Source organism: Acinonyx jubatus, chromosome A2, assembly GCF_027475565.1.
Source record: "Acinonyx jubatus isolate Ajub_Pintada_27869175 chromosome A2, VMU_Ajub_asm_v1.0, whole genome shotgun sequence".
NCBI classification, from domain to species: domain Eukaryota; kingdom Metazoa; phylum Chordata; class Mammalia; order Carnivora; family Felidae; genus Acinonyx; species Acinonyx jubatus.
This window is the reverse complement of record NC_069383.1, coordinates 154,701,873-154,729,549: the sequence shown is the minus strand read 5'-3', so window position 1 is coordinate 154,729,549 and position 27,677 is coordinate 154,701,873. Positions and strand designations below refer to the sequence as shown.

The 27,677-nt window shown below is 51.9% G+C and overlaps 2 protein-coding genes across 2 annotated transcripts; one reads left to right on the top strand and one right to left on the bottom strand.

Annotated features, from left to right (window-relative positions):
• Positions 1–690: 690 nt before the first annotated feature.
• LOC106982906 (olfactory receptor 7C2) lies at positions 691–1,744 on the top strand. Its single transcript, XM_015081080.3, has one exon. The coding sequence runs from the start codon at positions 725–727 to the stop codon at positions 1,742–1,744; it is 1,020 nt and encodes a 339-aa protein (XP_014936566.3). The 5' UTR covers positions 691–724.
• A 1,988-nt stretch (positions 1,745–3,732) lies between these two features.
• SLC1A6 (solute carrier family 1 member 6) lies at positions 3,733–20,049 on the bottom strand. Its single transcript, XM_027050182.2, has 10 exons — positions 19,715–20,049; positions 13,806–14,065; positions 13,469–13,606; positions 11,777–11,981; positions 10,991–11,033; positions 10,143–10,486; positions 7,411–7,644; positions 6,023–6,217; positions 5,116–5,250; positions 3,733–4,256 (listed from the first exon to the last, which is right to left on the bottom strand). The coding sequence occupies exons 2-10, from the start codon at positions 14,008–14,010 to the stop codon at positions 4,061–4,063; spliced, it is 1,695 nt and encodes a 564-aa protein (XP_026905983.1). The 5' UTR covers positions 14,011–14,065; positions 19,715–20,049; the 3' UTR covers positions 3,733–4,060.
• Between the last annotated feature and the right edge of the window lie 7,628 nt (positions 20,050–27,677).

Genomic DNA, 27,677 nt, shown 5'->3' with positions numbered 1-27,677 from the left:
CTTTTCATGTGCCTGTTGGCCATCCGGATGTCTTCTTTAGAGAAGTTAGACCGGAATTTTAAAAAAATAACGTAAAATTTTGAAATCAATAAATAAAAAACTCTAGAGTGGTACATTTAGAAATGCAATTTTGGTGGAATTTCTATTTAGTCGTTGATAATACAAATGAAACGTAAAAGACTATTAACAACAATAATATTGGTTATTATTTTTTTATGAGAAGGCACACCCATGGTGCAGAGGATCTAAGATATAGAAATCGCGGAAAGGCAGCACAGTGAAAGAACCTCTCAGAGGTTGGATGATCTGCCTGGGGTTAGGGAATTGCCCATTCCCACAAGCACCGAGCACAAAGTGAAAAGCAGCCCCCGTGGATGGCTGCTTTAGGGATGCAGGGGAGCACTAGAGCAATGCTCCCCAAACTTGGGTGTGCATCAGATCCCCAGGAGGATTTGTCAAGGCCCAGAGTGCTGGCCTCACACCCAGAGCATCTGACTCAGTAGGTCAGGTGGGCCTGAAAATGGGCACTTCTAACAGGTTCCCTCGTGATGTTGATGGTGCTGTACAGGGACCACAACTGGAGAACCACTGATCTTAGGGACAATTTTCCCAGGTAGCGATGGTAACCATAATTTGTCAGCAAAGAAAGCCAATCATTAGCCAAAACAAACAACTTCATGATTCCCCTGGGTTTGGATTAAGGATATTTCGGGCATTCGGGGGAATGCTTATTTGGAGTGAATCGTGTCTTGCTTTTTGTCTCTTTCTGGACAAGGCCAGTAGCCCCATGGAAAGAGGAAACCAAACAGGAGCTGGACACTTTCTCCTCCTGAGATTCACAGAGAAGCCTTTCCTCTTTGGGCTATTTCTGTCCATGTACCTGGTCACGTTCACTGGGAACCTGCTCCTCATCCTGGCCGTCAGCTCTGACTCCCACCTCCACACCCCCATGTACTTCTTCCTGGCCAACCTGTCTTTTGTAGACATCTGCTTCACCTCCACCACCGTCCTGAAGATGCTCTGGAACATCCAGGCGCAGAGAAAACTTATCACCTGTGCAGGCTGCCTCAGCCAGATTTTTTTTTTCATCGTGTTTGGATGCCTGGACAATTTACTCCTGACCGTGATGGCCTATGACCGCTTTGTGGCCATCTGTCACCCCCTGCACTACATGGTCATCATGAACCCCCAGCTCTGTAGGCTGCTGGCCGTGGGGTCCTGGTGCATCAGTGTCATGGGCTCCCTGCTCGAGACTTTGACCCTTTTGAGGCTGTCCTTCTGCACAAACATGGAAATCCCACACTTTTTTTGTGATCTTCCTGAAGTCCTGAAGCTTGCCTGTTCTGACACCTTCGTCAACACCATGGTGGTGTATTTTGTGACTATTGTCCTAGGTGTTTTTCCTCTCTCTGGGATCCTCTTTTCTTATTCTCAGATTTTCTCCTCCATCCTGAAAATTTCATCAGCCAGGGGCAAGTACAAAGCCTTTTCCACGTGTGGGTCTCACCTCTCGGTGGTCTCCTTGTTCTATGGCACTGGCCTCGGGGTCTACCTCAGTTCTGCAGCGACTTCATCCTCTAGGACAAGTCTGGTGGCCTCGGTGATGTACACGATTGTCACCCCCATGCTGAATCCCTTCATCTACAGTCTGAGGAACAGGGACATGAAGGGGGCCCTGGGGAGACTCCTCAGCAGGGCAGTGCCTCTCAGTGTTGGGGGACCATTACAGGATTCTCATGAGTAACTGGGCACACAATCCTGAGGACCAGAAATCTTAGTTTCCTTTGTGCCTTATTTTTTAAATATTTTAAATGTTTATTTGTTTTTGAGAGAGACAGAGTGCATATGCATGCAAGTAGGGGAGGAGCAGAGAGAGAGGGGACAGAGGATCCCAAGCAGGCTCTGTGCTGACCACAGAGACTGCCATCGTGGGCCTCGAACCCACAAACTGTGAGATCATGACCTGAGCCAAAGTAGGATGCTTAACCGACTGACCCACCCAGGCACCCACCCCCTCTGTGCAATATTTTTATTTTTCCTAACTTTATGTTCTAGAGCAAAACCTTATTTTTCCAAATTTTATGTCTTAGAGCAAAATCTTCCGTGTTTCTTTCCTGCCCTCTATTTTTCTTCAGGTTGTGCCTTGGATTCCTTTTTTCATTTTGTAACCAGTCGCTTTAACTTTATATGAATAGAACCTATTTTCTCAGTTAGCTTCAGTAATGGTCTGGATTTCTTAACAGCTGAATCGAATCCCATGTGTTTAATATCTACCTTCAAAGTGATGGGATGCATGCCTACTTTGGAAACATTTAGAGAGATGTTTTCTGGGGTTACATGAATGGAATCAAGTCAAAGATACGCCTCCAAAACTAGGAGCAAATAAACATCTGTTGTTTAACCACCCAGTCTGCGGCCCTTTGTCACGGGAGACCTAGCAAATTGCCACACCCCACTCCCACGAGGAGCTTTCTGCAGACACAGACCATTGACCACACCTTAGAGGCAGAAATTCCGGTTTGAGACCGGGATCCCCGGCCACGCTCCCCAGGGTCAACTGTGGAGTAGGATGCTTTATAAGCTTCTTGCCTTTGCCTGGACTTTTTCTAGTTTCTGACACAAACGTTGCCATGGTGACTGCAAATAGACGAAAGAAATCTGGATCCCTACTTCCCAGTTTTCTCAAGTACATATGCCCAAGGGTTCTCTTTGGATCCTAAAGAATGGGGGAGGGAGTATCCCCGAAACACGCCTGTGCTTGAAAGGTTTCTTCCCGCTGTGAGAGAGGCAGGTGCTCAAGGGAAGTTTAATTTGACTCAGAAAAAAAACTAATGTGTTTCCGGGACTAAAGGGTCAGAGAGTTGAATTATACCCGTGACATCTGGAATCCTGCTACTCTCCATATACTTGTGTTTTCCCCAAGCCTTTATTAAAGTCTCATTTCATGTCCCACCTGGTTTATTAGGCTGAAGGAAAATAATGTTAAATGACCAACATCCACCCTTGTGCACTAAGGAGACACAGCGCTTCCTGAGGCCAGCGGGGGGGGGGGGGGGGGGGTCTGAGACAACTGGTTTCAGGAGTCAGCAGTTTGGACTACAAGACACAGTTACTCTTCCCCACGGGAAGCTGCTTCCTCTATTCCCAGCCATGGGTGCATGAAGTAAAGAGTTGACTCGGAAGGCTTAGGGGAGCTGAAAGCCTGCACGTTCCAGAGAAAAGACTTGCCCTTGACTGGCTCCTGGGAAGTACCTCTGAGCCCTCGGAATATCCTGCCTCATAAAAGCATCTTGGTATATCTGGGACCTTGATCCACTCCACGTGGTCCGTGTTGACCATGTAACTTATGGCGAATGCCTGCTTTTGTTCACCTGCTATATTCGTTTGACTTCTGTGGGGACCCAAGAACGCCTACACAACAGATCCCCGATAACAGTCCTGGACACCAAGGCTCAGGTGAACTTCCTTGGCTGACACTACTCTATACGTGCTGTCACACATCGTTGCGGAGACAACGGAGTCCATGGGGTTCCACTAAGAGGGCGCCATGGGAAGCCCACGTCTGGTGACTTCTGGACCCTGCCCCAGGCAACTTTGGTCGTGGCAGATTTTTAATCTGTCATCTTTCACTGCAGTCAACTATAAACATGAGCATCAGAGCTTCTCTGAGTTCCACGAGTCCTTCTAGCAAATCATTGAGCCTTCAGGTCTCGGGGACCCCCGACACGGAGGTCATACACATTGTTTTATTATGATAAATGGCGGTTATCCCTTACTTCCTTCAATTGCACCACTCCTTGAGAAAATAAAGGGCATGAGCTGACCCCTCCGCTTGTCGGACCCGAAGCTCACTGCCCTCCCCGAGTTCTCTGCATGCGCCCAGAGAGAAATGGAGGCCTTGGACACACTTTGGTTCCTGCTCCTTTATCTTAGTTTCCACCAAACAAGCTGGACAGAACACGTGTGTTCAGCACACAGTCATTCGGGCAGTGGGTCTTCCCTAGGACCCCCTCTCCCCAGCCCCGTTCCCTCCTCTATGGGCAGCAGGGCTGGGGTCCCCTCACATGGCACTCTCGTTGCCTCCCCGGCCCCTGGACGCCCCCTTCTCTTGTGCCATGAGCGACTTGTAGGGCTTCCCCAGGCTGGGGAGGGTGAGCTCGGCTTCTTGCAGCTCTAGCTCCCGCTGAGACAAATGCTCAATGACGGCTGCTCCAATAGAGTCCCCCAGAACATTGGTCATTGTGCGAAGCCGGTCACTGGGGAGGGGAGGGGTGGGGAGGGGAGAGAGAAGCCACGGTTAGTCGAAGTTTCAAGAGTTCATGGAAGAGTGGGTGTAGCAGGGTCGGGGGGGGGTCCCTTGTGCTGGGAGTTGGGGCTCACGTCCCCTCCACAACCACATAACCTCAGGCAGGTCCCTCCCCTTCAGTGTCCTCAGTTTCCCCTCCTACCAAACACAGGTTGGATCAATGCTGATGTGCTCACGTTTGATCTCAGCAATGTAATTCTCTCTTTTTAAGGACATAAACATCTGATGGAGAAAATGAGAGGCTGTGGGCTGAACGGCATACAGGAGGAGGACGGGAACCACCATGAGTAAATCAGCTCACCGAAGTGAACTACCTAACTTTACCTAACCAGGGAAAGATGCCAAAGCTTCCCCGGCAAGATTGGAGGCTGTCTAAATGGGACTCGGGTCCGGCACAGAGCTCCCAAACGGGGATGAAAGACCAGAGTTTTTTGGGTTTTTTCTTAATGTAAACCTCCCGTGTTTCAAAGTTGAGAATTAAAAACAAACACACAAAAAACACTGGGAAGCCAGTTCTGTCCCACAGATCGCCTTCTTGTGACTTCTACATAAAGCAGGGGCTTTTCAGGCTGAGAGCTAAAGCCCCCATTGCTCCTCTCTTTCCTGTCCTACTTCCCCAAGGTTAACTCTGGAATTTGGGAACTGTGGGCCACGGCCCAGAGTGTGCTCCACGGCTTCCCTTCTGCTCTCAAATTCTAGAACTCTGTGTCCTTGCTGGACTGAGGGCCCACGGGTTGGGGGTCTCACGGGGAACATGGGTGGGAAGTGAGGGTTGAGGAGCGAGAGCACCAGGGTCTGAAGGGACTCACAGGAACCAGTCCACCGCTATGATCAGCGTGATGTCTTCAGTGGGCAGGCCCACCGATGTGAGCACAATGACCATGGTGACCAGACCCGCCTGGGGGATGCCAGCAGCCCCAACGCTGGCTGCTGTCGCCGTGATACTGCACATGGAAAGAGAACACAGGGGGGCAGGAGGAGGGAAGGGGAAGATGAGGCGGACAGCGAGAAAGGACACCATGGAAGGGGAGAGGGGTTCCCCGGGACATCTTAAATTAAGTTACTGAAAACGAAAAGCAGCCTTCAATAAATGCATTCTTTCAACTCATACTTACGGAGCCTATGCTACAAGCTAGAGGCCTAGTAGAAATTCCCATAGAAGAAAACCCCTGCCCAAACAGAGCTCACGTTCTAGGGGGGGGGAGGCAGGCAACGAGCAAGATGAGTACTTAACATATATACTAAGGCAGATGGCTTTATGGAGGAACGGGTCAGTCTACGAGGGTCCAGACCATGCGATTTTAAACCGAACATTCAGGGAACACTTCCCCGAAAGTGTGACCCCGAAGCAAAGACCGAAAGGAGGTGATAATGTGTGCTGTTGTATTTATAATGACCGCGTTGGAACCTCTGGGTGACGAGGCCCAGGAATCCAACGTAAGAGCCTCGTGTCATTAGGTTGCACCAGGCCATACTTTGGAAAATCCTGGGCAAAGGGATGTCCCACAACAGCATGGGAAAGGAAATGGGGACTAAAACATCACGCCAGCTCCTGACAAGCTCAGTTGGCCTGGGTGACTGGGCTCATCCCACATCCCCCCGCTCCAACATTCAAAGACTCCCCTGACCTCAAGCTGAGCACCCCCCCCACCCCTAGCCAAGCTAACGACTTCTGAGGTCTCACCTGCTGGCACAGCCCACCCAAGACCACCTCACCTGATAGTTGTGATCTGGCCCAGGTTGAGCTCATAGTTGTTGACTTGGGCGATGAAGATGGCAGCCAGGGCCTCGTACAGGGCGGTCCCGTCCATGTTGACGGTGGCCCCCACAGGCAGCACAAACCTGGTGATGCGTCGGTCCACACCTAGGCCCTCCTCCAGGCAGCGGAAGGTGATGGGCAGCGTTGCAGAGCTAGGGGAGAGAGCCCAGGAGACTGAGAACGGGGGGTGGCAGGGTGGGGGCCGGGGCCGCAACGAGTCGAAAGAGAGAGTCTGCTGAGAACACTAAGAGCCCAGATGGGAGCCAGAGCGAGGAGAGGCTGGCAGGCGTGTAACATTTCAGAGACTGATAACTGCACAGGGAAGAGGGATTCCTCATGTTGCCAGAAGCACACAGCAATGGCAGTCCCCTAGGGTGAAGGTCTCTGGACCCGCTTAAAGCCAATAGCTTAAGGCTGATTACTAGGCACGTGTTTGTGTCACTAGTGCACTTTCCACTTCCAGGAAGGAGGGGATTAACGGTCTTCTGGCCTCCCACCCACACCCTCAAGGTTGAGAGAGAAGTATTGCAGGGACCCCTAGTCCCCCACTCCTGTAGTTCATGGGGCACCCCAGCTACGCTAACCCTCCTTGCCTCTCTCCCACCGCCCCTCAGGGGAGGAAGGGGGGCTTAACTGATGGGGGAGTTTAGCTGAAGGAGCGGCCGTCTCATTTGGGAGTCCGTCTGTCCACAAAACACGAGCTCTGCCTGGTCAATCTGATGCCATGCAGTGAGAAGCCTGGACCCACAGAGAAGGCCTTTGGGGATCCAGCCCTGTGATGACCAGGTTGAGTTTAATTCTGGGCTGTGATGGCACCCACCCTATTGGCCACAGACCAAATCTCCAGGCAGCATTGCGAGCAATGAAAATGGTACCATTCTTCCAGCTGGTTGGCCCTTGTGACACTTCTCAAACTGTTTTGAATTTAGATGGTGGGGAAAAGGGAAGTTCTTTACCAACCCCCTAAAACCACAAGAAAAGGACAAGGAGGCCAAGAGAGCTCCCAGCCACCACCCCAAGGGGAAATGCAACTCTCTGAGCCAGAAAAACGACCGAGAACATGGAGCCCGTGGGAAGCTTGGGCTTAACCTCAAGACTGGCAGCTAGTTCTCCTCCACACACAACAGAGAAATAGACAAGGAGGAAAAGAGGTCAGGAGAGCCAGTGCGGGGACAGAGATCAGCTCTGAGGTGTTGGTCGACCTGGAGACCTTCCGGAGCCACTGACATTACCGCACAGCGCAGACGAGGCTCAGTAGGGGGTGAAGGAAGGCAGGGCTCGTAGGAGAGCAGGTGGACAACAGTGAACCTCGGAAAAGCACCAGGGGTGGGGGATTGGGCCGTACCTGGAAGACGTGCCCATGGCAGTGATGAGGGCCTGCAGCACGCCCCCAATGAAGGGGAAGGGGTTCCGGTGGGTGATGAGGAAGTAGATGAGGGGCAGGACACCACCAGCATGGAGGAACAAGCCCACGATGACGGTCAGGGTGTACATGCCCAGCTGACCCCCCAGGACGGCCATGTCTTCCATCTCGAGGATCTTCCCAGCAATCAGGAACAGGATGCCCACGGGTGCGTACCTAGGCCAAGCCAGAGGCCTGTCAGAGCTCCCTCATGACTTCCCCTAAGGCTTGGAGCTGGCATTCCCAAGGCTTTGCCCATATAAGCCCCTGGGGCCAGGCAGTGCCCATGGTCCAGCACCCTACTCCACCCCAACCTTCCCCACACACTCACAAACAGGGAAGGGCCCCACAGGCACAGTCCACTTCCTCTTCCCACTCACCCAGAACTCATGCCCACTACAGTGGGGAAAGGCTCCTACAACTCCACGCGATACAATCTTATGAGGTCTCTCTTATCTCCATTCCCATTCAAGTCCCTCCCCAAAGAATCACTGCCCTTGGGACTCTCTCCCTAGACGTGGCCCAGACGGTCCCTATCGCTGGCCTTTGAATGCCCCTTATTCACCGCCTCCAACTCTTTGCGCTAAGTGGGTAACCTCTAGGCCCCTACTGCCTTTTCTGTAAGTGCATACTCCCACTCACTCACCAGCCCTGAGCTATTGCACCTGAATTTCCCATGGACATCTCAAACCACGTGTCTTGTCAAATCATCTACTTATTCAACCTCTCTCCTGAGCACCCGCTCTGCTCCGGTCACAAGGTCGCTACCCCTGTGGCACCCACATCCTGATGGGGAAACGGGCGGTACACATAGAAACGCCTAATTTAAAACTTCAGAGGGCGACCGCCGCAAAACAGAGCCCCTGAGTGGGGCTGTGGAAACATGCGTGATCAAGGAGGGGCTTCTCTAGAGATGCTGACATTCACGCAGAGACCCGAGTGGTGAGGAGGGACACATCCACCCACGCGGGAAGCATTGCAGGCACAGTGCAAAGACCCTGAGATTAGCATGAGCTGGAAGAAGTAAAGGAGTGGAGAGCAGACCTGTGCGGCTAGAGCAGCGAGTGAAAGAGAGGAGAAAGAAGTGAGTTCATCGGGGGCTCACCTGTCCCCCCCCCAGCTGGGCTCAGCTAGGCTCAGGGTGACAGCCGATGTGAAGGTGCAGAGTTGTCTCCCAGCCTAGACCTACCTCTGTGTCTGCTCATGAACGCCCTTCCCAACCTCCCCATCTTCGTCCTTCCTCCTGATCCCCCAACAAAGTTCCTCACCTTCAGGTCAACTGCACAGGGCTTCTTTCCTTCTACCCTCAGCCACCCGGTACATCAGGATATTTGACCCAAACCTGCCAACAACACCACTTTAGATTTATGGCTTCCAAAACTCAGTCTTGTTGGTCTTATTTATCCTTGACAAGCTCACCATCCACTGCTTTTCCAAGCTTTCACCTTGGCCTCTAGCCCCCTACATAGCTTTCTAGTTATTGGGGATGATATACAAAATCTTCTCCAGTTTGGGACCAGACAGTCTCGTCCACATCTTTTTTTTTTTTTTAAGTTTATTTATTTTTGAGAGAGACCGAGAGAACGGGGGAGGGGCAGAAAGAGGGAGAAAAAAATGCCAAGCAGGCTCCGCGCTGTCAGCACAGAGCCCGACGCGGGACTTGAACCCACGAACTGTGAGATCACGACCTGAGTTGAAACCAAGAGTTGGACACTCAACCGGCTGAGCCACCCAGGCGCCGTGGTCTTGTTAACATCTTTCATGGCCACTCCCAACTCACCTTGTGCTCCCACCTCCCTGAACTCCCTGCCATTCTCCAGACAATTCAGGTCCTTGCAGCCTTTGCGTGTTCTCTCGTCTCCGCTTGAAGGGCCTCTTCCCCCTCCCTGTCCTACTGGATTCCCACGTACCTTTCAAGACCCAACTAAGAAGTGACCTTTTCTATGACTCCCTCCTTGGCTTCCCAAGCAGAGTCCACTACCTATCTGTCCACTGGCTACTCACTTCTCCACGTTCTCAACACCTTTTAAATGTCCCTTTACTCTAGAACCTTCTGCCTTGAATCACATTTATCTAGTATGTGGCTGTCTCCTCCAAGACTTCATGACTGAATTCAACGGATCTCCGTATTCCAGAGTTCAAGACCGAGTTAGCCTGGGAAAATGTCTGCTGAATGAGTGAAGGAATTGGTGAAGGAACAAACACACGTAAAGAATGAATGAATGCGTGCATATATTGATTAAGGAATAATTAGCAAGGGGCTAAATGAGTTAGAAAAGGAGCAAATGAGACACAAATGAAGGGGTGAGTGAATGAATGAGGGTGTTAAGCAAAGAGGTGAATGAATGCAGGGAATATGTGAGCCAGTCAATGGGAGGATAGCAAATGCAGAGATGAATGAGCAGGCCAAAGAATGAGCTCAAATGAATCGATGGTGCAGTGAGTCAATAAATGAACAAATCAATCAATGGTTTCATTAATGTGAAGATGAGTCCATGAGTGAATTTATAAGTGAACACATGAATGAGTCGATTCACCAATACGTATATAAATGATCTGGGTCAAAAGGCCCCAATGGCCCCTTGAGCATCTGCCCCACCACCGGACTTCCCAGCCCCAGCTCCGCCCTTCCCGCGGGCTGTCACCTGCCCACACTGTCACAGCCCAGCACTCACCAGATAATGATGCCCACCATCCTCATAATAGCCTCATTGAGGCTGTCGAAGAAATCCCGCAGGACTCGGCCCTTGTGTTTCATGCCACCGATGACCAGCCCAAAGGCCACAGAGAAGACCACGAGGCCCAGGGCATTGATGCCATTGGCTGAGCCGGGCACAGGCACAGTCTCCTCGAAGCTCAGCACCTCCTGTAGGGTGCCCAAGGCCCATGTGACATTTTCCAGGAGGCTGGTTCCGTTGTCCATCGAGGACGGGGGAGGCATGGCGGTGCCCGGCTCAGATCCATTCTCTGTCCTCACTATGGTCCTAGTTACCAACCTTGTGCTGTACTGCGTCTTGAACTGAAATATGGAGAGATCGGGGCCAAAATCGATGCATCAGAACCTCCTGGAGAAATTTACCAAGAACACCAATTCCTGGTTGCCACACCCTGGAGAATCTTATTCAGTGGATCTGAGTGAGTAAACGAAGTACTTGACCAACGCGTAGAAGAACGAGTGAAGCAACACATGAATGGAGGAGTGAACGACCAACGTGTAGATTCCACATTTTTCAAAGCTCCCTGCTCCAACAGATTAGAAGGCCTCTCTCCTCAACCATCTATGGTGAGACACATTGGTTCCTCCTCCAGAACCATCCCCAGGAAGCTCATGGCCTAAGAGCTGGTCATCCCACCAATGGGAGGTACATTCTCTCCCCCAGACTCTTCCCAAAGCCCCTGCCCATTGCTCTGTCAGGCCCTTCTTCCCATCCCTCACTCGGGGACCATTCACTCAGCAGCAAGCCCCCTATCACCATTCCCACCCTCCAAACCTCCTTGAGCAAACTGTGTACTTCCTCCTGACCTGTTTGAAGCAGGCCTCCACAAGGTTGGGTGGAAACATATTTCTGCAGAAAAACATCAGAGGAAGGGAGGTAGTTAGCAGCAGCACCAACAATAATAATGGCAGTCAACATGTGAATGCTTACTCTAGGCCAGGTACTGAGCGAAGTGACCTGTATGATCTAAACCCTACAACCTCTAGAAGTGTCCCTTCTAGCACTATTGATGTCCCCATTTTATGCACAAAGAAACCAAACCACAGAGACTTTATGGAAGGTGCCCAAAGCCACACAGCTCCTGAGAGGTACAGATGGACCTCAAATCCAGGTCTCTCCAAGCCCTTCAGTGGGGAGGAGAAATCCCCTACCGAGCCACCTTGGGGATTTCAACTCACACACACGAACCAGTGATGCCTCAAAAAACCCAGACAACGTGTGCGTTTCCCCCAAGTCAGGCACCAGGGAAGAACCATGGTGAGCCTTGATTCTGGCTGTCGAAATCTTGCCTCTCTAAAAGAATCCTTCATCCCCCGATGGAGCTTGGGAACACCAGCCACCACCTGTTCTGAGCCTGTCGCAACATGCAGCTCTAGCCTCCGGAGCCTAAGGGCCAAAAGGTCATACCCTAGAAGTCACCGACTCTCAGAGCATTTGTGCAATGCTCCAGGGCAGAAAGCAGGCACCAAGAGACTAGGTTCAACTTGGGTGTTGCATTTCCAGGCTGAATCAGCCTGTTCCCTAGTCTCTCCTTGAGCACACTTTGTTGCATCTAGGCTTAGAGTGCCCATCAAAATTAGAAAGGACGTCACCTGACCAGGTCCATGAAGGCATCAGCTGTGGGGATGGTCTCAATGCGGCCCTCGCGGTGCAGCCCCTCCTTGGAGCCCTTCCCAGGGTGGATGATGGTGACCATGAGGATGCCAATGAAGACAGCAATGACTGTGGTCACCATGTAGTATACAGCTGCCCGCATCCCCATCCGGCCTGTTGCCTTGTTATCCAGGGACGCCATACCTAGAGGACAGGGGGTGCCGCCCTGAGCAGCCCCGTCCACACCCCACCACCCACTCACCCATCCATCAGCTCTACTCTCCTCATACCACCAGCTCAACAAGCATCCCACCAGGCATCTCCTTCTTCTGGGCCCCACGCCAGCACCCACCCCACCATCCTTCGACCCACTCATCTTTCTTCAACCCCCATTCCGTTTTCCGTGTACACCTTCCACCCCGTCCTTTATCCCAAACACCACATCACCAACCCTCCCTTTTCAACCCCCACCCCGGCCTCCATCCATCCCTATGTTGTACCATGACTTCATTGTCATCCCACTATTCATTCTGCTATTGACCCCAAGATCGTACCTCCCTCCAACTCACCTCACTGTAAACTACTTCCGAGAGATACATCTTTTGGTGCCCCATCCAAATGCCCTTTACCAGACTGATGCACCTGTCCTTCAGCTGCTGCGTCTGCTGGCTGCTAACAGTTCGTGCTGCCCCCCTCTCTTGAGAGCTGCCCTCAGCAGAACAAAAGCTGCCTTGCCCAGAAACACCCCATGGAAGGTCTCAAGCCAAAGGCTGCCTGGAACTGGGATTCAAAGGGCCAGCCCCTTTGACTCAGGTGGGGGCAGAGGTGAGAAGAACAATCCTGTAGCATTACTCCTGTTCCACAGCTACCCGTGGGATAGGGCTGGGAGGCCAACCTTCTTCCGAACCCACATCTCTGCTGAGATTCTTTCCCTGCCTCATCTTGCTTCCTTCACTTGCTCGTAGGTCTCTCTTGAATGCCATCCCTTGCCCAATCGCTTGTGCAAAGATCCCCATCTTAGGCTCTGCTTCTGGGAAACCCAGCCCAAGAAAGCATTCTTCATGCCAACCTTCATGCCAATCAAGTCTGGAGGTTGGCAATCAACCACTTAGGTTTGTTTTTGCAAATAAAGTTTTATTGGAACACAACCATGCCCACTTGATTACATAGGAGTCCGCGGCTGCTCCCATACTACCTTAACAGAACTGGGTAGTTATGACAGAGATCATACGCACCCCCCCCCCATGCTGAAAATGTTCACTCTCTGGCCCTTTCCAAAAGAATTCGCGGACTTCTGCATAGCCCATCCATATTGCTACCCCATCCCCCACCCACCATCCTGTCCCCTCCATCTCAAACACCTTTACCCGCATCCCACCCCTTGGCCATCCGTGCCGTACTCTCTTCCCTGGCTGCCCCCCTGAATGATGCTAAGCCCCTGGCGGGCTGGTATTCTACCTCCATGGAGAAGTCCGGTAAAGTTACTAAGTGGCATAGGTCACACTGGGTCTGGAACCTGAGTCTGACGAAGATCCGGGCTCTGGCCCAAGAACTCGGGGCTAGGTGCCGGCTTCGCGTTCCAGGTCCTGAGGTAGGGAGGTGATCTCATGCCTGGGGTAGCTTTGGCTCCAGGTTCGAGCTGGGACTGTTGGATGGGTCTTAGAAGCCACCACTGGCCTGGGCTCTCTCACCTGTGACCAGGCTGGAGACAATCAGCGGCAGCACGAGCATCTGCAGCATCCTCATGAGAAGCTCTCCGGGGAAAGAGAAGTACTTGATCTGCCGGTAGGTAAGCTGGTACGGGCGCAGGGCAAAGGCCAGGCTCACCCCTAGGACCGAAAGAGGGGCTCTGTGGAGTGGTTCGGGTCACTCAGCCCCATCTGTGTGAATGTGTCCTTGTGGGGGCGGGGGGAACGCAGTGGGCGGCGGGATGCGCTCGCGTGGGTGACAACCGGTAGGTGGAGTGAATATACTAGCGGGCAGGAGATTTCCCCGGGGACCCCGCCCTCCCCCCCCAAGCCGGCTCACCGATGACCACCGCGCTGACGGTCAGCAGGATGAAGGCGTTCCGGCGCAGGAAGCGCAGCACGTGCTCACGGGTCATGGTCTGCAGGCGCAGGCGCGTGCGCAGTGCCCTCTGCTGCAGACTTTCTTGCAGCCGCTGCAGCCAGCCCACCCGGCCCAGCCGCTGGCCACTCTCCCGCAGGAACAGGCTGTTCCCGTGGCTGCTCATCGTCTATCTGCCGGGGCCACAGGGGCCTTCCAGTGAGGGGCAGGACAGAGGGCGGCTGTAGGGAGAGGGGAAAGGGTGGAAGAAACCAGCGAGGGGCTCAGAGAGAATCCAGGCACCAGCGGAGGGCAGTCGTCCACCTGCTGGGACACGCCCAACCTGAGACACCTGAGAACACCGCCTGGGGCTCCAGGGTTACGCCCCGGGGAGAAAGAGGTCAAGATCGCCTGAATCACTCCCGCCTGAATCGCTCCCGGACGTGGCTGGGGAGAGGTGGGGTGGGAGATCACAAGGTAATGGAGGTTTCTGCCACTCCCTGGCTCCAGATCCCTCCTTATTTCACACCATCAGGAGGAGGTGGGGGCTGCCCCAGCTCACAAACCAAACTAAAGAGCCTTTGCTGAGCACCACGTGCATGCAGAGCCCTAGACAAGGCCCCTGGGGTTAGTCCCCCAAATTAATGTGGTTTCGTGTCTGGCCTGGAGGTGCGGACAAGTGGACGGTCCACAATGACAAAATCATCAGGAGCCTGGCAAAAGTCAGGTCCCGACAAATGCAACTGGTCTGCATGAGTGTTCAGGTGAAAAAAGGAGCTGGAGGTGCGGTTCCTTAGGGAGGAAATGGTGACCTTGTCCCCAGTGGCTCTTCAGGACTCATCTTTGAAGGGGAATGTGATGTTCAGAGTTCTCTCTGGGGTGCCAGGCACTATTTCCAAAACCAGACTTTTGCATCTTCTCTGTATCTGACCACTTCCCTATAACCTTATTTGCTTACTGAAATAAATATATCTCAAACGGAAGCTTTAGATCATTACTTGAAATGCAAATTATATTTTAACACACATTAAATGAAGTGCATACAAAAATAAAAACCTGTCGATCCTCTTACCAACTAAATACCTTACAAGTTTCAGGCAGCTTGGAAACGTGACTCTTGTGGGCCAGAGGAACTTTTGCTTTTGTGGACTTCTTCCTCCATTAAAAAAAAGTAAAGTATTAAGTTGTATTTTACAACTGAATTGTTATAAAGGTGAATATAGTGGTTGCACAACACTGAGAATGTCCGAGATGCCCCTGATGCCTCTTTAAAATGGTTGGGTTTCTGTTCTGTGAATTTCACCGAACATTATACTTTAAAATATTTTCTTTTAGGGGCGCCTGGGTGGTTCAGTGGGTTGAGCATCCGACTTCGGCTCAGGTCACGATCTCACAGTTTGTGAGTTCAAGCCCCACGTCCAGCTCTGTGCTGACAGCTCAGAGCCTGGAGCCTGCTTCAGATTCTGTGTCTCCCTCCCTCTCTGACCCTCCCCTGCTAACGGTGTCTCTTTCTGTCTCTCAACAATAAATACATGTTAAAAAAAATTTTTTTAATGTTTTCTTTTACTAAGTGCAGTTCTTGGAGCGCCTGGGTGGCTCAGTCGGTTAGGTGTCCGACTTCAGCTTAGGTCATGATCTCACAGTCCGTGGGTTCGAGCCCCAAGTCAGGCTCTGTGCTGACAGCTCAGAGCCTGGAGCCTGCTTCGGATTCTGTGTCTCCCTCTCTCTCTGCCCCTCCCCCGCTCACACTCTCTTTCTCTCTCTCCCTCTCTGTCTCAAAAATAAATAAAACATTGTTATTTAAAAAAAATAAGTAGGGGTGTCTGGGTGGCTCAGTCGGTTGAGCGTCCGACTTAGGCTCAGGTCATGATCTCCCGGTTTGAGTTTGAGCCCCGCGTCAGGCTCTGTGCCGGCAGCTCAGAGCCTGGAACCTGTTCCAGATTCTGTGTCTTCCTCTCTCTCTGCCCCTCCCTCACTCGCACTCTGTCTCTGTCTCTCTCAAAAATAAACAAACATTAAAAAAATTTAATAAAAAATAAAATAAATAAATAAAAGCGTAGTTCTTTCTTCTGATTTTAAAAGAAGTGAAAACATCTCTGTGGGTCCTAAAAGTATCATGAGCCCTGGGCACCGGACCTACTATTTCAGAACGACAGGCAGCCTGGCCTACAATGATCTCACAGGGGGAAAAAAAAAAAAAGTGGCAGGTGCCCATATCCCAGGCATCCTGTAGGCCATTCGGACATCTTCTCTGAAAAAAAAAATGCGTATTTAGTTCCGCTGTCCATGTTTTAGTCAGGTGGTTTTTGTTGCTGTTGTTATTGTTGAGTTGCATGCGCTCTTTACAGATTTAGGATGTTAGCCTCTTATCTGATACATGGTTTACAAAAAGTGTCTCCCATTCTGCACGCTGTCTTTCCATTCTGTTGTTTCTTTTGCTGCGAAGAAGGTTTTTAGTTTGATGTGGTCCCTCTTGTTTATTTTGGCTTCCATTTATGCTTTTGGTGTTCTAGCCAAAACAATCATTGCCAAGACCAATGTCACAGGGCTTCTTCCCTACCTCGTCTTCTAGGTATCAGGTCTTATGTTTAAGTCTTGGGCCCATGTCAAGTTACTTTTTCTGAGGAGTATAAAATAGGGGACCAATTTCATTGTTCTGTATGTGTTTATCCAGTTTTCCCAGCACCTGTTGAAGAGACCATCCTTTTCCCCATTAGGTGTTCTTGGCTCCCTTGATGTGATAGAGGTGCTCTTGCTAATGCCGATGGTATTACAAGACACAAATGTATCAAAACAACATGGTACACACCTTACCCTTAGGCAATGTTATACATCAAGTATGTTTCAACCAAAAAAGAAACACAATCCTTTGTTACAGCCAAGGCTCCCATCCTGCTACCTCCCTGCCTCCCTCCTGATCCCTCCCCTCCCCCACTCTTGCTGGTCCCTGACTGCTACTACACCACCCTTACTGGTTTCCCTTCACTTTGCTCCGATCTTTGTAAATACTCCTTAAGTTAAACTCTTTCCAATTCCGCTTTTGGAGTGTGCTGTTTCCTGACAAATACAACAGATTGATCAGGCTCTTAGAAAAAACTCTCCAAGGGGCACCTGGGAGGCTCAGTTGATTAAGAGTACGACTCTTCATTTCAGCTCAGGGTCATGATCTCACGGTTCATGGGATCAAGCCCCGTGTCAGCACTCTGTGCATATATCGCGGAGGCTGCCTGGGATTCTCTTTCTCCCTCTCTCTCTGCCCCTCCCTGGCTCATACACACTCGCTCTCACTCTTTAAAAAGGAGCGAGCCAGGGGCGCCTGGGTGGCGCAGTCGGTTAAGCGTCCGACTTCAGCCAGGTCACTATCTCGCGGTCCATGAGTTCGAGCCCCGCGTCAGGCTCCGGGCTGATGGCTCGGAGCCTGGAGCCTGTTTCCGATTCTGCGTCTCCCTCTCTCTCTGCCCCTCCCCCGTTCATGCTGTGTCTCTCTCTGTCCCAAAAATAAATAAAAAACGTTGAAAAAAAGTTTTTTTTTAAATAAATAAATAAAAAGGAGCGAGCCAAAGGCAGACAGTCAATACTGTTCCTGTGCTGAACTCTGTGCACGTTTGGTTTGCCTGGTGTTACACCTGCCACTCTCTGAGGGATCGTGGCCTCCAACCCCTCCCCTTGGCTGCCCCCCAGTCTCAGTGCCAAAATCCACCCAGGATGGGCTGGGAGTCTCACAGATGTCAGTTCCTCTAGTAGGTAGACCCCTGGAGGGAGGGGAGTGAGGTTGTTTGCTGCCGATAGCTGTGCGGCTTCTTTTCCAGGGTTACCGTCTTCCTTGCCCTCCCCTGACCCACCCCCACCCCCCATAACCAAAAGATGAGACAGCTGCCTCAACTTTCCAAGCCACGCTTCCTCCGGGTCCAGGCCCGCATTCTCAATGCCAGATCCCAGTTGGGGTCCTGCTCCAAATGGGTCCACCGCTTTGAAACCCCAGTGCTGCTTCTCACCTTGCTGTGAAAAAAAATCCCAGACATGGGACCACAGATTACACCGGAAACTCTTAATTCCTCTCCCTCTCTGTCTTATGTTCCCAGTCACCAAGCAGTACTGCGAAACTGCCCATGGGTCCCAAGGGAGTGCTCTGCTGAGATCCAAACCAGCCACAAAAGCTCCAGGGCTCGTTTTGTCTCTTTCCTTCCTCTTCCCTACAAGAAGCAGCACAGCACAAAGCAGGGATGGACAAACCATCATCTGAGGGCCAAATCCGGCCCGCTGCTTGTATCCGTAAACAGCTTTCTTGGCATATGGCCATGCTCATTCCTGACATTGTCTACGGCGTACTTTCATGCTACAATGGCCGAGCTGGGGTGTTGGGACAGAGATCGCATGGGCCGCAGTGCAATCTCTCGGGCCCTTTACTGACAAAATCCACCAGCCCCTGACCTAGCAGAACCGCATACCTGAGCGCTTTGTCTCAAACCCCCCTCCACCTTGCTGGAACTGGTCACTTTCTGTGTGGCTTAGAGGGCTCTATTCGCATGAGGCTTACAACAGCACCTGGTGAGCGTGAAACGTTAGGGTTAGCGTGAAACGTTAACCGGGGTCAATAAAAAAGCAGAAACCCAACAGCCAGGGGACGGACAGCCTGTCCAGTGTCTCCTGCTCCTAGGCATTCTCTTGACTCTGTTTCTTAGGTTTGCCACTGGGGAAGGGGCCCTTCTAGTGTCCCCAGTCTCCACAAGGGTTCCAGCATGGGTGTCCCACCCGCTTCCCCCAACCTCCAGACTCTCAGAGATGACCGCATGCACTGGCCCCCCCCTCCCTTGGATCCAAAAGAAAGAAAGGAAGGGCCTCCCACATCCTAAAGCTGAAGCAAGCTTGGTTGGCAACCGTATGCTTCCTCTCCATTTTATCTCAACACTCTGCTAGCCAGAGCAGCGAGCGGGGGAAGGAAAAAGAAAAGTCACATACATCACGTATCACACACGTATTCAAACACACAGCCTCACACGCCTTTGTGTGCAACTGACACATATACAACCGCACAGACACGCGGTCACACACACACACACACACACACAACTGTTCAGGCACACAAGCCCACACGACGCCTTCAGAAATGCAACTCCACTCATGCCGCGTCCATCACACAATCCCTGCACACACAAACACATGCACACACATCCATGCACAGCGTCAGACATACGACCTCACACACGCCTTCAAGACCCCGCACAGTTCCCCTTCGTAAATGAAACTCCATACAGTGACGGCCATACAGTTCCTACGCGCGCGCGCGCGCGCACACACACACACACACAACTTGGGGCTCCAGACACAAAACTTCAGACATTCAAATCCCTCCCCACATTTCAACACCCAGCCCACGCGCCTCTTTGGGCAGACAAGCCCACTCACAAATTCAGGCTCCCACGCACGCACCACCATCACCGCCCCCACGCACCCTTCACACCCAGCACCCGCGCAGCGCAGCGGTGGCCGAAGTCTCAGCCACAACCCAAGTCTGCCCGGAGTTGGAGGCATACACGCCCGAGAAGAAAGGGAACCGAGCCCTGCAAATGGAGGAAGCATCAGGCACAGAGATGGACACCGACCCGCGAGTTGAGGCCACGGGGGGGGGGGGGGGGGGGGGAGGAGGGGCGATGGGCACCGAGCCCTCGGGTGACTGAGGTGGTAGGAAACTCACCAAGGCGACCAGAGGAGCGGCGGCGACCACGCTAAGGGGCAGGGAGCAGCCGAGACAAAGGCGGCCGAGAGGTGGCAAGGGGGACGCGGGGCGCCCCACCCGCCCGACCCCGGTGCGGGGCCGAGCCCGCCTCGGACCCCGCCCGCCCCTACCCCGGAGCCCCTGCCCCAGCGCGGCCGCGGGGCCCCCCACTCACCCGCGCCCGGAGCGGCGGGGGCGGCCTGCCCGCGCCTCGGCCTGCGCGCTGCTCCCGGATGCAGGTGCCGGAGCCCGGCGAAGCGCCCGGCCCGAGCAGCGAGGACCCGCCAGGGATGGCGCAGCGCTTGGCGCGGGGACGGGACGGCGGAGGCACCGGCAGGGAGCCGGGACGCGCTGTGCGGCGGGTGGGAGCCGGGCTGGCCCTGCGCTCACGTGGGTGCGGGGGCGCGGGGCGGCCGGGGGAGGGGGCGGGATCCCCTCCGGGATGCCCCCCGCCTCCCCCGCGCCGAACCCAGGCTCTGCCACCGCGCGCCGGAGGAAGGGGCAGGGCGCGGGTGGTGAGGGAGGAGGGGAGAGAGGGAGGGAGGAGGGGAGAGAGGGAGGGAGGCGGGGTGGGGGGGGGGATCCTGGGGTGGGCGGGGTGGGTGGCCTCTCGCGCGTCCCGCCCCCGCCCCGCGCCTCCGAGCCCCCGCCTCCCGCGCCTCCGCGGCCCTCCTGAGGCCTGAACGTCTCTGGAGGGCGCGGGGACCCGCCCGCCACCGCTGGGCCCGGTGCCCGCAGCCGCCACGTGGGCTCCGCCGCCCCGCGCGTCTCCCTTCGGGTGCACAGCCCGGCCTTGGCCTCTGGGCCGCTGTGCGCCCTTGGGCTGACCCCTCTCCCTCTCTGAGCCTAGCCTTATTTAAACAGCGGAGATGACTCCGCCGACCCCGCAGAAAATTAAAAACTGAGAAAAATCCAAGCGCGCGGGTGTGGACAGGCTTCGTGCAGCGTGAGGCCTCGCGCGAATGGGAGATCACTAATTCCTGTGCTCTTGTAATTAATATTATCCTTTGCCGTCCCTAGAATCCGTACCCGGCGAGGCCGGTCCTGCGTTTCTTCTCGAAAGACCCGGCACTGGTCGCTTCCAGCACCCCCCGTCTGTCCTGACAGTTAAGTGTCATTTTCCAGAGCTGAGGGCGCAGCCCCGCACCTGTGATAAAAATCAGTATGTGGTTGTTGTTGTTGTTATCCAACAATTGTTGATCCGGACGTGCTGGTGTGGGCGGTCTCTTTTGCTCATAGTCTCCGCACGATGAGGTAGATATCACTGCCCCCGTTGGAAGAGAGGACAGGCGCTCAGAGAGGTTGGGTAACTCGCCCAAAGTCACCCAGGCAGGGAGCAGCCACCTCAACCTACTGCCTGGACTCCCCTCCTTGACACTGTCCCCACAGGGACGTGGCTCTCAAACTTAACTGTACCTTAGAATCCCCAAGTGGCACCCTAGACCAATCACATCAGTGTCCTCGGGCGTGAGATTCAGGCATCAGCGTATTTTAGTGCTCCCCGAGTGATCTCAACGTGTGGCTAAGGTCCAGACCCTGCCCTAGATGTCGGGTTCTCCTGGACCACACAAACACCTGTCACCCCCTCCCCCCCCCAAACCTCCCCACTCCCTCTTTTCCCACACCTCTTTTTCCACGCACACTGGTTGTGCGTCCCTCTCTGAGTCCGAGCCTAGAGCTCCTGGCTCTTGGAGTCATTCACTCCACAAATATTTAGTGCGTGTCCCCTGTGAGCTAAGCTGCGCTAGAAGCTGGAGATTGAGTAGGGAAGAAGACAGACCCCTCCTTGCTGTTTTACACAAAATAATAAGTAAGTAAAATGAAATGATTGGGTCTCAGAACCCCTTTACACTTCTTTAAAATATTTATTTTTGAGAGAGAGACAGAGACAGAGCGCAAACAAGGGGGGAGCAGAGAGAGAGGGAGACACAGAATTGGAAGCAGGCTCCGGGCTCTGAGTCCACAGCACAGAGCCCGACACGGGGCTCGAACCCACCAACCAGGAGTTCATGACCTGAGCTGAGGTCAGACACTTAACCGACTGAGCCACCCAGGTGCCCCTACGCTTTCTAACAATTAGAGTGGCCCCTCCAAAACCCAAAACCCCAGAATAATCGTGATTTTAAGAAATCAAATTCCCATAGAGAGGTTCCTAGGATATACTGAGCTAGTACTCGTCTAAACTGGCAAGCCATCAAACACAAGGGAAGTCTGAGAAACTATCACAGCAAAGAGTAGCCTAATATAATGGGAGATCCCACAGGGGGTCCCAGAACAGAAAAAGGACATTAGGGAAAAAACTGAGGCCATCTCAACCGAGTGTGGACTTTAGTAATGATGTGTCAGTATTGGCTGCTTAATTGAAACAAACGTATTGTACTAATGGAAGAGAGGGGAAGTTATTGGGGGGAGTATGGCAACTCCCTGTAACATCTCTTCAGTTTTTCTGTAGATGTAAAACTATTCTAGGAAATTGTGTCTGTTGATGAAAAAGATCATGGGAGACTCTGCAAGCTTTCATCCATGTAGATGATATGTATCGATCTTTATTGAATTCGAAGTCAAGCCGGAGAAAGCTTTGGGGCACCTGGGTGGCTCAGTGGGTTAAGCGTCCGACTTCGGCTCAGGTCATGATCTCCCGGTCCGTGAGTTCAAGCCCCGTTTCAGGCTCTGTGTTGACAGCTCAGAGCCTGGAGCCTGCTTCAGATTCTCTCTCTCTCTCTCTCTCTCTCTCCCCCTCTCAAAAATAAATAAACATTAAAAACTAAAAAAAAAGAAAGTGGGATTCTCATACAGTTGATCCTGATTATGTGAGGATTCCATATTGATGAGCTCACTCACCCAAACTTACGTGTAACCCCCAAATCAATACGTGTGGCACTTCTGCGGCCCTTGGCAAACATAGTCAGAGCGATGCAAAGGTTGAGCTGGCTGGGGTGCGTGTTCCCCACTGATGCTGAACAAGGCTATGTTCTGCCTACTCGTTTGAGATGTTCCGCTGTAAAAGACATCCCTCTCACGGTCTAGTTAGTGCCATGTTTTTCACTTTGGGTGCTTTTTGTTGATTTGACTGTTTAAAATGGCCTCAGGCATGAGGCTGGGCGCCGTCCAAGGTTGGTTAGCAAGAGAAGTCTGTGTTGTGCCTCACTGAGAAAATACGTGTGCTTGATGAGTTTTACTCAGACAGGAGTTGCAGGGCTGTTGGTTGTGAATTCAATGTTAATGAATCAAGAATTTATATTGCATAAGGTGTCTTTTTTTTTTAAGTTTATTTATTTTTGAGAGAGAGAGAGAGAGCATGAGACAGTGCGGTAGAGAGCGAGACAGAGAGAATCCCAAGCAGGCTCCACTTTGTCAGCACAGAGGCCAACACGGGGCTCCAACTCACAAACCTTGAGATCACGGCCTGAGCCAAAACCGAGAGTTCAGAAGCTTAACCGGCTGAGCCACCCAGGTGCCCCCATAAGGTGTCTTTAAACAGAAACACACATAAAACAGAGTGAAGTATTGATTGGTTGATGATTGCTTGTAAAAAATGTTGTAACCAGCGGCTCAGGTCATGATCTCACAGTCCGTGGCTTCAAGCCCCACATCGGGCTCTGTGCTGGCAGCTCGGAGCCTGGAACCTGCTTCAGATTCTGTGTCTCCCTCTCTCTCTCTCTGTCCCTCCCCTACTTTGTGCTCTCTCTCTGTCTCAAAAAGAAATAAAAACATTCTTAAAAATAATGATAATAATAAATAAAAAATAAATGAGCTCTCGAGGCATGAAAAGGCACAGAGGAAACTTAAAAGCGTATTACTGAGAGAAGCCCATCTGAAAAGGCTACATGTTGTATGATCCCAACTGTATGATGTGCTGGGAAAAGGCAAAACCAGAGAGCCAGGGAAAGGATCCGTGTGTGGCAGGGGTTGGGGAAGGGAAGGGAAGAGTAAGGGGAGCACAGAGGAGCGAAATTACTCCGTCTGAGACTGTAAGGATGGGTACATGTCATTCTACATTTGTCCAAACCCACAGAATACACAACCCCAAGGGTGATCCTTAATGCGAACTGTGGACTCTGGGTGAGGACGCTGTGTCTGTGCAGGCCCATCAGTTGTAGCGAGTGATCCGCTCTGGTCGGGACGTTGATGGTGGTCAAGGCTGCGCCTGGAGGGGGGGGGGGGGCAGGGGCATCTGAGAAACCACTGTACCTTCTGCTCTACGTGGCTGTGAATCTAAAACGGTTCTTTAAGACAAAAGTCTTTAAAAAAAAAAACAAAACACTCCATTAAAATCAAGAAACAACTGAACTCTAGAGTTGAGGCCGAATGAAACACACAATTTTTATTGCTTCATCGAGGACACACTACAGGAAAACTGGCTTTTGGTTTTTGAGCCGTGAGTGTGGTGGTGAAGAATATGAGGTCTCTGCACAGCGTGGGGTCGCCAGCTTGATTCCCGCGAAGGTGCTAGCGGCTGTTTTACTCACCATTGCTTTCGAACCGTGAGAGCACAGGCTAGGCCAACACAGGGCTGGGGGGAGTGGGCAGTGGCCGCTGATGGGCGCTGATGTCCTCTGGGGGGATGAAAATGTCCTGGAACTGGATGGGATAAAGATAATGGCCGCACGACATTGTGAATGTGCAAAGGGCCACTGAATCGTACTCTTTGAAATGCTGAATTGGGGGCGCCTGGGTGGCTCAGTCGGTTGAGCCTCCGACTTCAGCTCAGGTCACGATCTCGCGGTTCGTGAGTTCGAGCCCCTCTTCAGGCTCTGGGCTGATGGCTCGGAGCCTGGAGCCTGCTTCCGATTCTGTGTCTCCCTCCCTCTCTGCCCCTCTCCCGTTCATGCTCTGTCTCTCTCTGTCTCAAAAATAAATAAACGTTAAAAAAATTTTTTTTTTAAAAAAGAAATGCTGAATTGTATGTTGCATGAATTTTTGTTTAATTTGTTTAATGTTTTTTGGGGTGCCTGGGTGGCGCAGTCGGTTAAGCATCCGACTTCAGCCAGGTCACGATCTCGCGGTCCGTGAGTTCGAGCCCCGCGTCAGGCTCTGGGCTGATGGCTCGGAGCCTGGAGCCTGTTTCCAATTCTGTGTCTCCCTCTCTCTCTGCCCCTCTCCCGTTCATGCTCTGTCTCTCTCTGTCCCAAAAATAAATAAACGTTGAAAAAAAAAAGTTTTAAAAAAATAATAATTTGTTTAATGTTTTTATTTATTTTTGAGACAGAGAGAAACAGAGCATGAGCAGGGGAGGGGCAGAGAGAGAGGGAGACACAGAATCCGAAGCAGGCTCCAGGCTCTGAGCTGTCAGCACAGAGCCCGACACGGGGCTTGAACTCATAGACCGTGAGATCAGGACCTGAGCCGAAGTCAGATGCTTAAACGACTGAACCACCCAGGCGCCCCCTATGTTGTACAAAGTTTATGCTGTTCCACCTCAATAGAAAGAATAGTGGTACCAAAACCCCAGTATTTAAGATAAATAACGTTTCAACACAACATTTTAAAAAACCCAAGTGAATGCAAAATGCACCATAAACGAAATAGCAACTTTCCAAATAGAGACAGGATCAGAATTCCTGATTTTTACTCCTTCTCGGGCCCCCATATGGCTTGGCTCAACACTCTTACAGATGCTGTCTTTTTTTACATTTGCTCACTGGATTTTTGCACTAATTTTGGTGGGGGGAGAGATGGGGGTGAATTGTCGACATTGGAATATTATTTATCCTTTTTATAGGAGAATATCTTTACTACCTCTGAATGGATAAAGATAACATAACTACTGCCCAGAGAATAACACACAAAGAAAAAAAGAAACCTGATATCTTTTGCTGCGATGAAATTTAGGTAAACACAGAGTCACTATCTACCTCATTGCCCTCTTCGTTTCTTTTTTTAAAACGATTTTATTGAGATACACTTGACACGTAAAAAGCTGAATGTGTTTAATGTATACAACTCGATGAGCTTGGGATTAAGTATACAGCCCTGAAGCCATCACCACCGTTAAGGCCATAAACATATCCGTCACCTCTCAAAGCTAATATTCCAATGATCTTCCAATAATAACATCCCAACACCACTTCTCTTAACCACAGAGTGTTTGGGCACTCCTGTAGATTTCACACCCCCAACAAGTGTCTCTCACAGTCCTCACCCTGGCCCTGAGATGACTCTTGTTTTCTCAACAAGGGAAAGGCTACTGGCTCCCTTTTATAGATGTAAAAGGGGCTCAACGAGGTTAAGTCACAGCCCACATTGTTAAGACATGGCGGGGTCAGAGGGTGAGCTCACCCCAGGTCCACTCTGACCACCGGCTCCAGCTCTGGTTCTATAGGGTGAGGAGGGCAGGCCAGCCGGGGGAGCATCCCCAGGCTGTCCCAGATGACTGCCTGGCTGTCGGGTGGGGCCTGTGCAGGGGATGAGCCAAGAAGAGCCTGAGATGGAGGAATCGAGGCTAATTCCTCTGTGGGAAGCGCTCCCTATTAATTAATTAGGGCAGAGCTGGCCTGCGGCATCCCCGCAGCCCCCAGAGTCATTAAGGAAGAGGGGGTCTCATTATCAGCTAGCAGCTTCCCCATCATTCCCAGGGCCCCGGGGGGAGCCAAGGAAAAGGGAGAGGAAGGTCAGGTCCTCCTTCTCCGAAACCCACCCTTGTTACCACCAGAGTGGCCTGATATGCAAACCCCGAGCAGAATTACAGTGGGGGAAAGAAGAAGAAAGACAGGAGGGAATGAGTTTTCTTCCCCCCTCCCAATTAAGTCTGCACTTATGTTGGGATGAGATCTTCAGAATAGGTAAATCCAGAAAGACGGAAAACAGATTAGTGGTTGCCTGCGGCTGGGCAGAGGAGTGATGGAAAGTGACAGCTAAGGTGTGCACGATTTTCTTTTTGGGGAGATGGGAATGTTCTGGAGGTAGATAGCGGTGGTGGTTGCACCGCATGGTGAATGAACTCAATACCACTGAACTGTGACTTTGCAGTGGTTACAAGGGCTATGCCGATAATCATTTTTGCAATGTATACATGTATCAAATCAGCACGTTGTACAGGATACACTTACACAAAGTTACGTGTCAATTATATCTCAGTAAAGCTGGGGAAATGGCTGCAGGGGATGTTATGTGTCGTTTACAATTAAAAAATTGAGTCTCTCATAAGTATGGAGAACAAACTGAGGGTTACTGGAGGGGTTGGGGGGATGGGCTAAATGGGGAAGGGTCACTAAGGAATCTACTCCTGAAATCATTGTTGCACTGTATGCTAACTAATTTGGATGTAAATTTAAAAAAATTAAAAATTAAATTAAAAAAAAAAACTGAGTCTCAGGGCGCCCGGGTGGCTCAGTCGGTGAAGCGTCCGACTTCGGCTCAGGTCATGATCTCACGGTTCGTGGGTTCGAACCCCGCGTCGGGCTCTGTGCCGACAGCTCGGAGCCTGGAGCCTGCTTCGGATTCTGTGTCTGCTTCTCTCTCTACCCCTCCCTGCTCATGCTCTGTCTCTCTCAGTCTCTCAAAAATAAATAAATGTTAAAAAACCTTTTTTTTTTTAATCGAGTCTCCTTCTGGCTCATGAATATTTATTCAACATATATGAACATCTGCTTGGTGCCCAGCATTGCACTGGGCAGGAAAGCACGGCCCTGTCCTCAGAGCTCCGCCTGATTGACAAACGGCCCCGGAGAACTTCCGTATGACCTCCTGAGACACTCTCTACCCTCCCCTTGTTCTGTGTCCTAGGACATTGACCGTCATGGATCACACCAACAGGCTCCCTTGCTCTCTGGCTTCTGGTTGGGTTTAGGCAAAGGGAGACGTTACAGGAGGTGAGACCGATAGAGAAGCATGAGGCCAGGGTACCTTTCCCCATACTCACACTGCAGATGGCTGTGCCCCTGGACTGCAGCCCTCCAGTCCTGGGGAGGTGGCCCTCTCCAGGCCCTGGCACTAAATGCTCCCTCCTCACTCTGCTTCTGCACAGGCATCACTGGCCCCAGGCTACTGCACCCTCCTTGTGGTTTCCTTACCCGCTCCCCACCACACGATCACCAAACTGTCACCACACCGCCCAGTTTGAGGATGCATCTACTTCCTGCTGAGACTTCCTGTAAGAAAGCCATTTGGGGAAAGCCCTAGCAAACTATATAGGCACG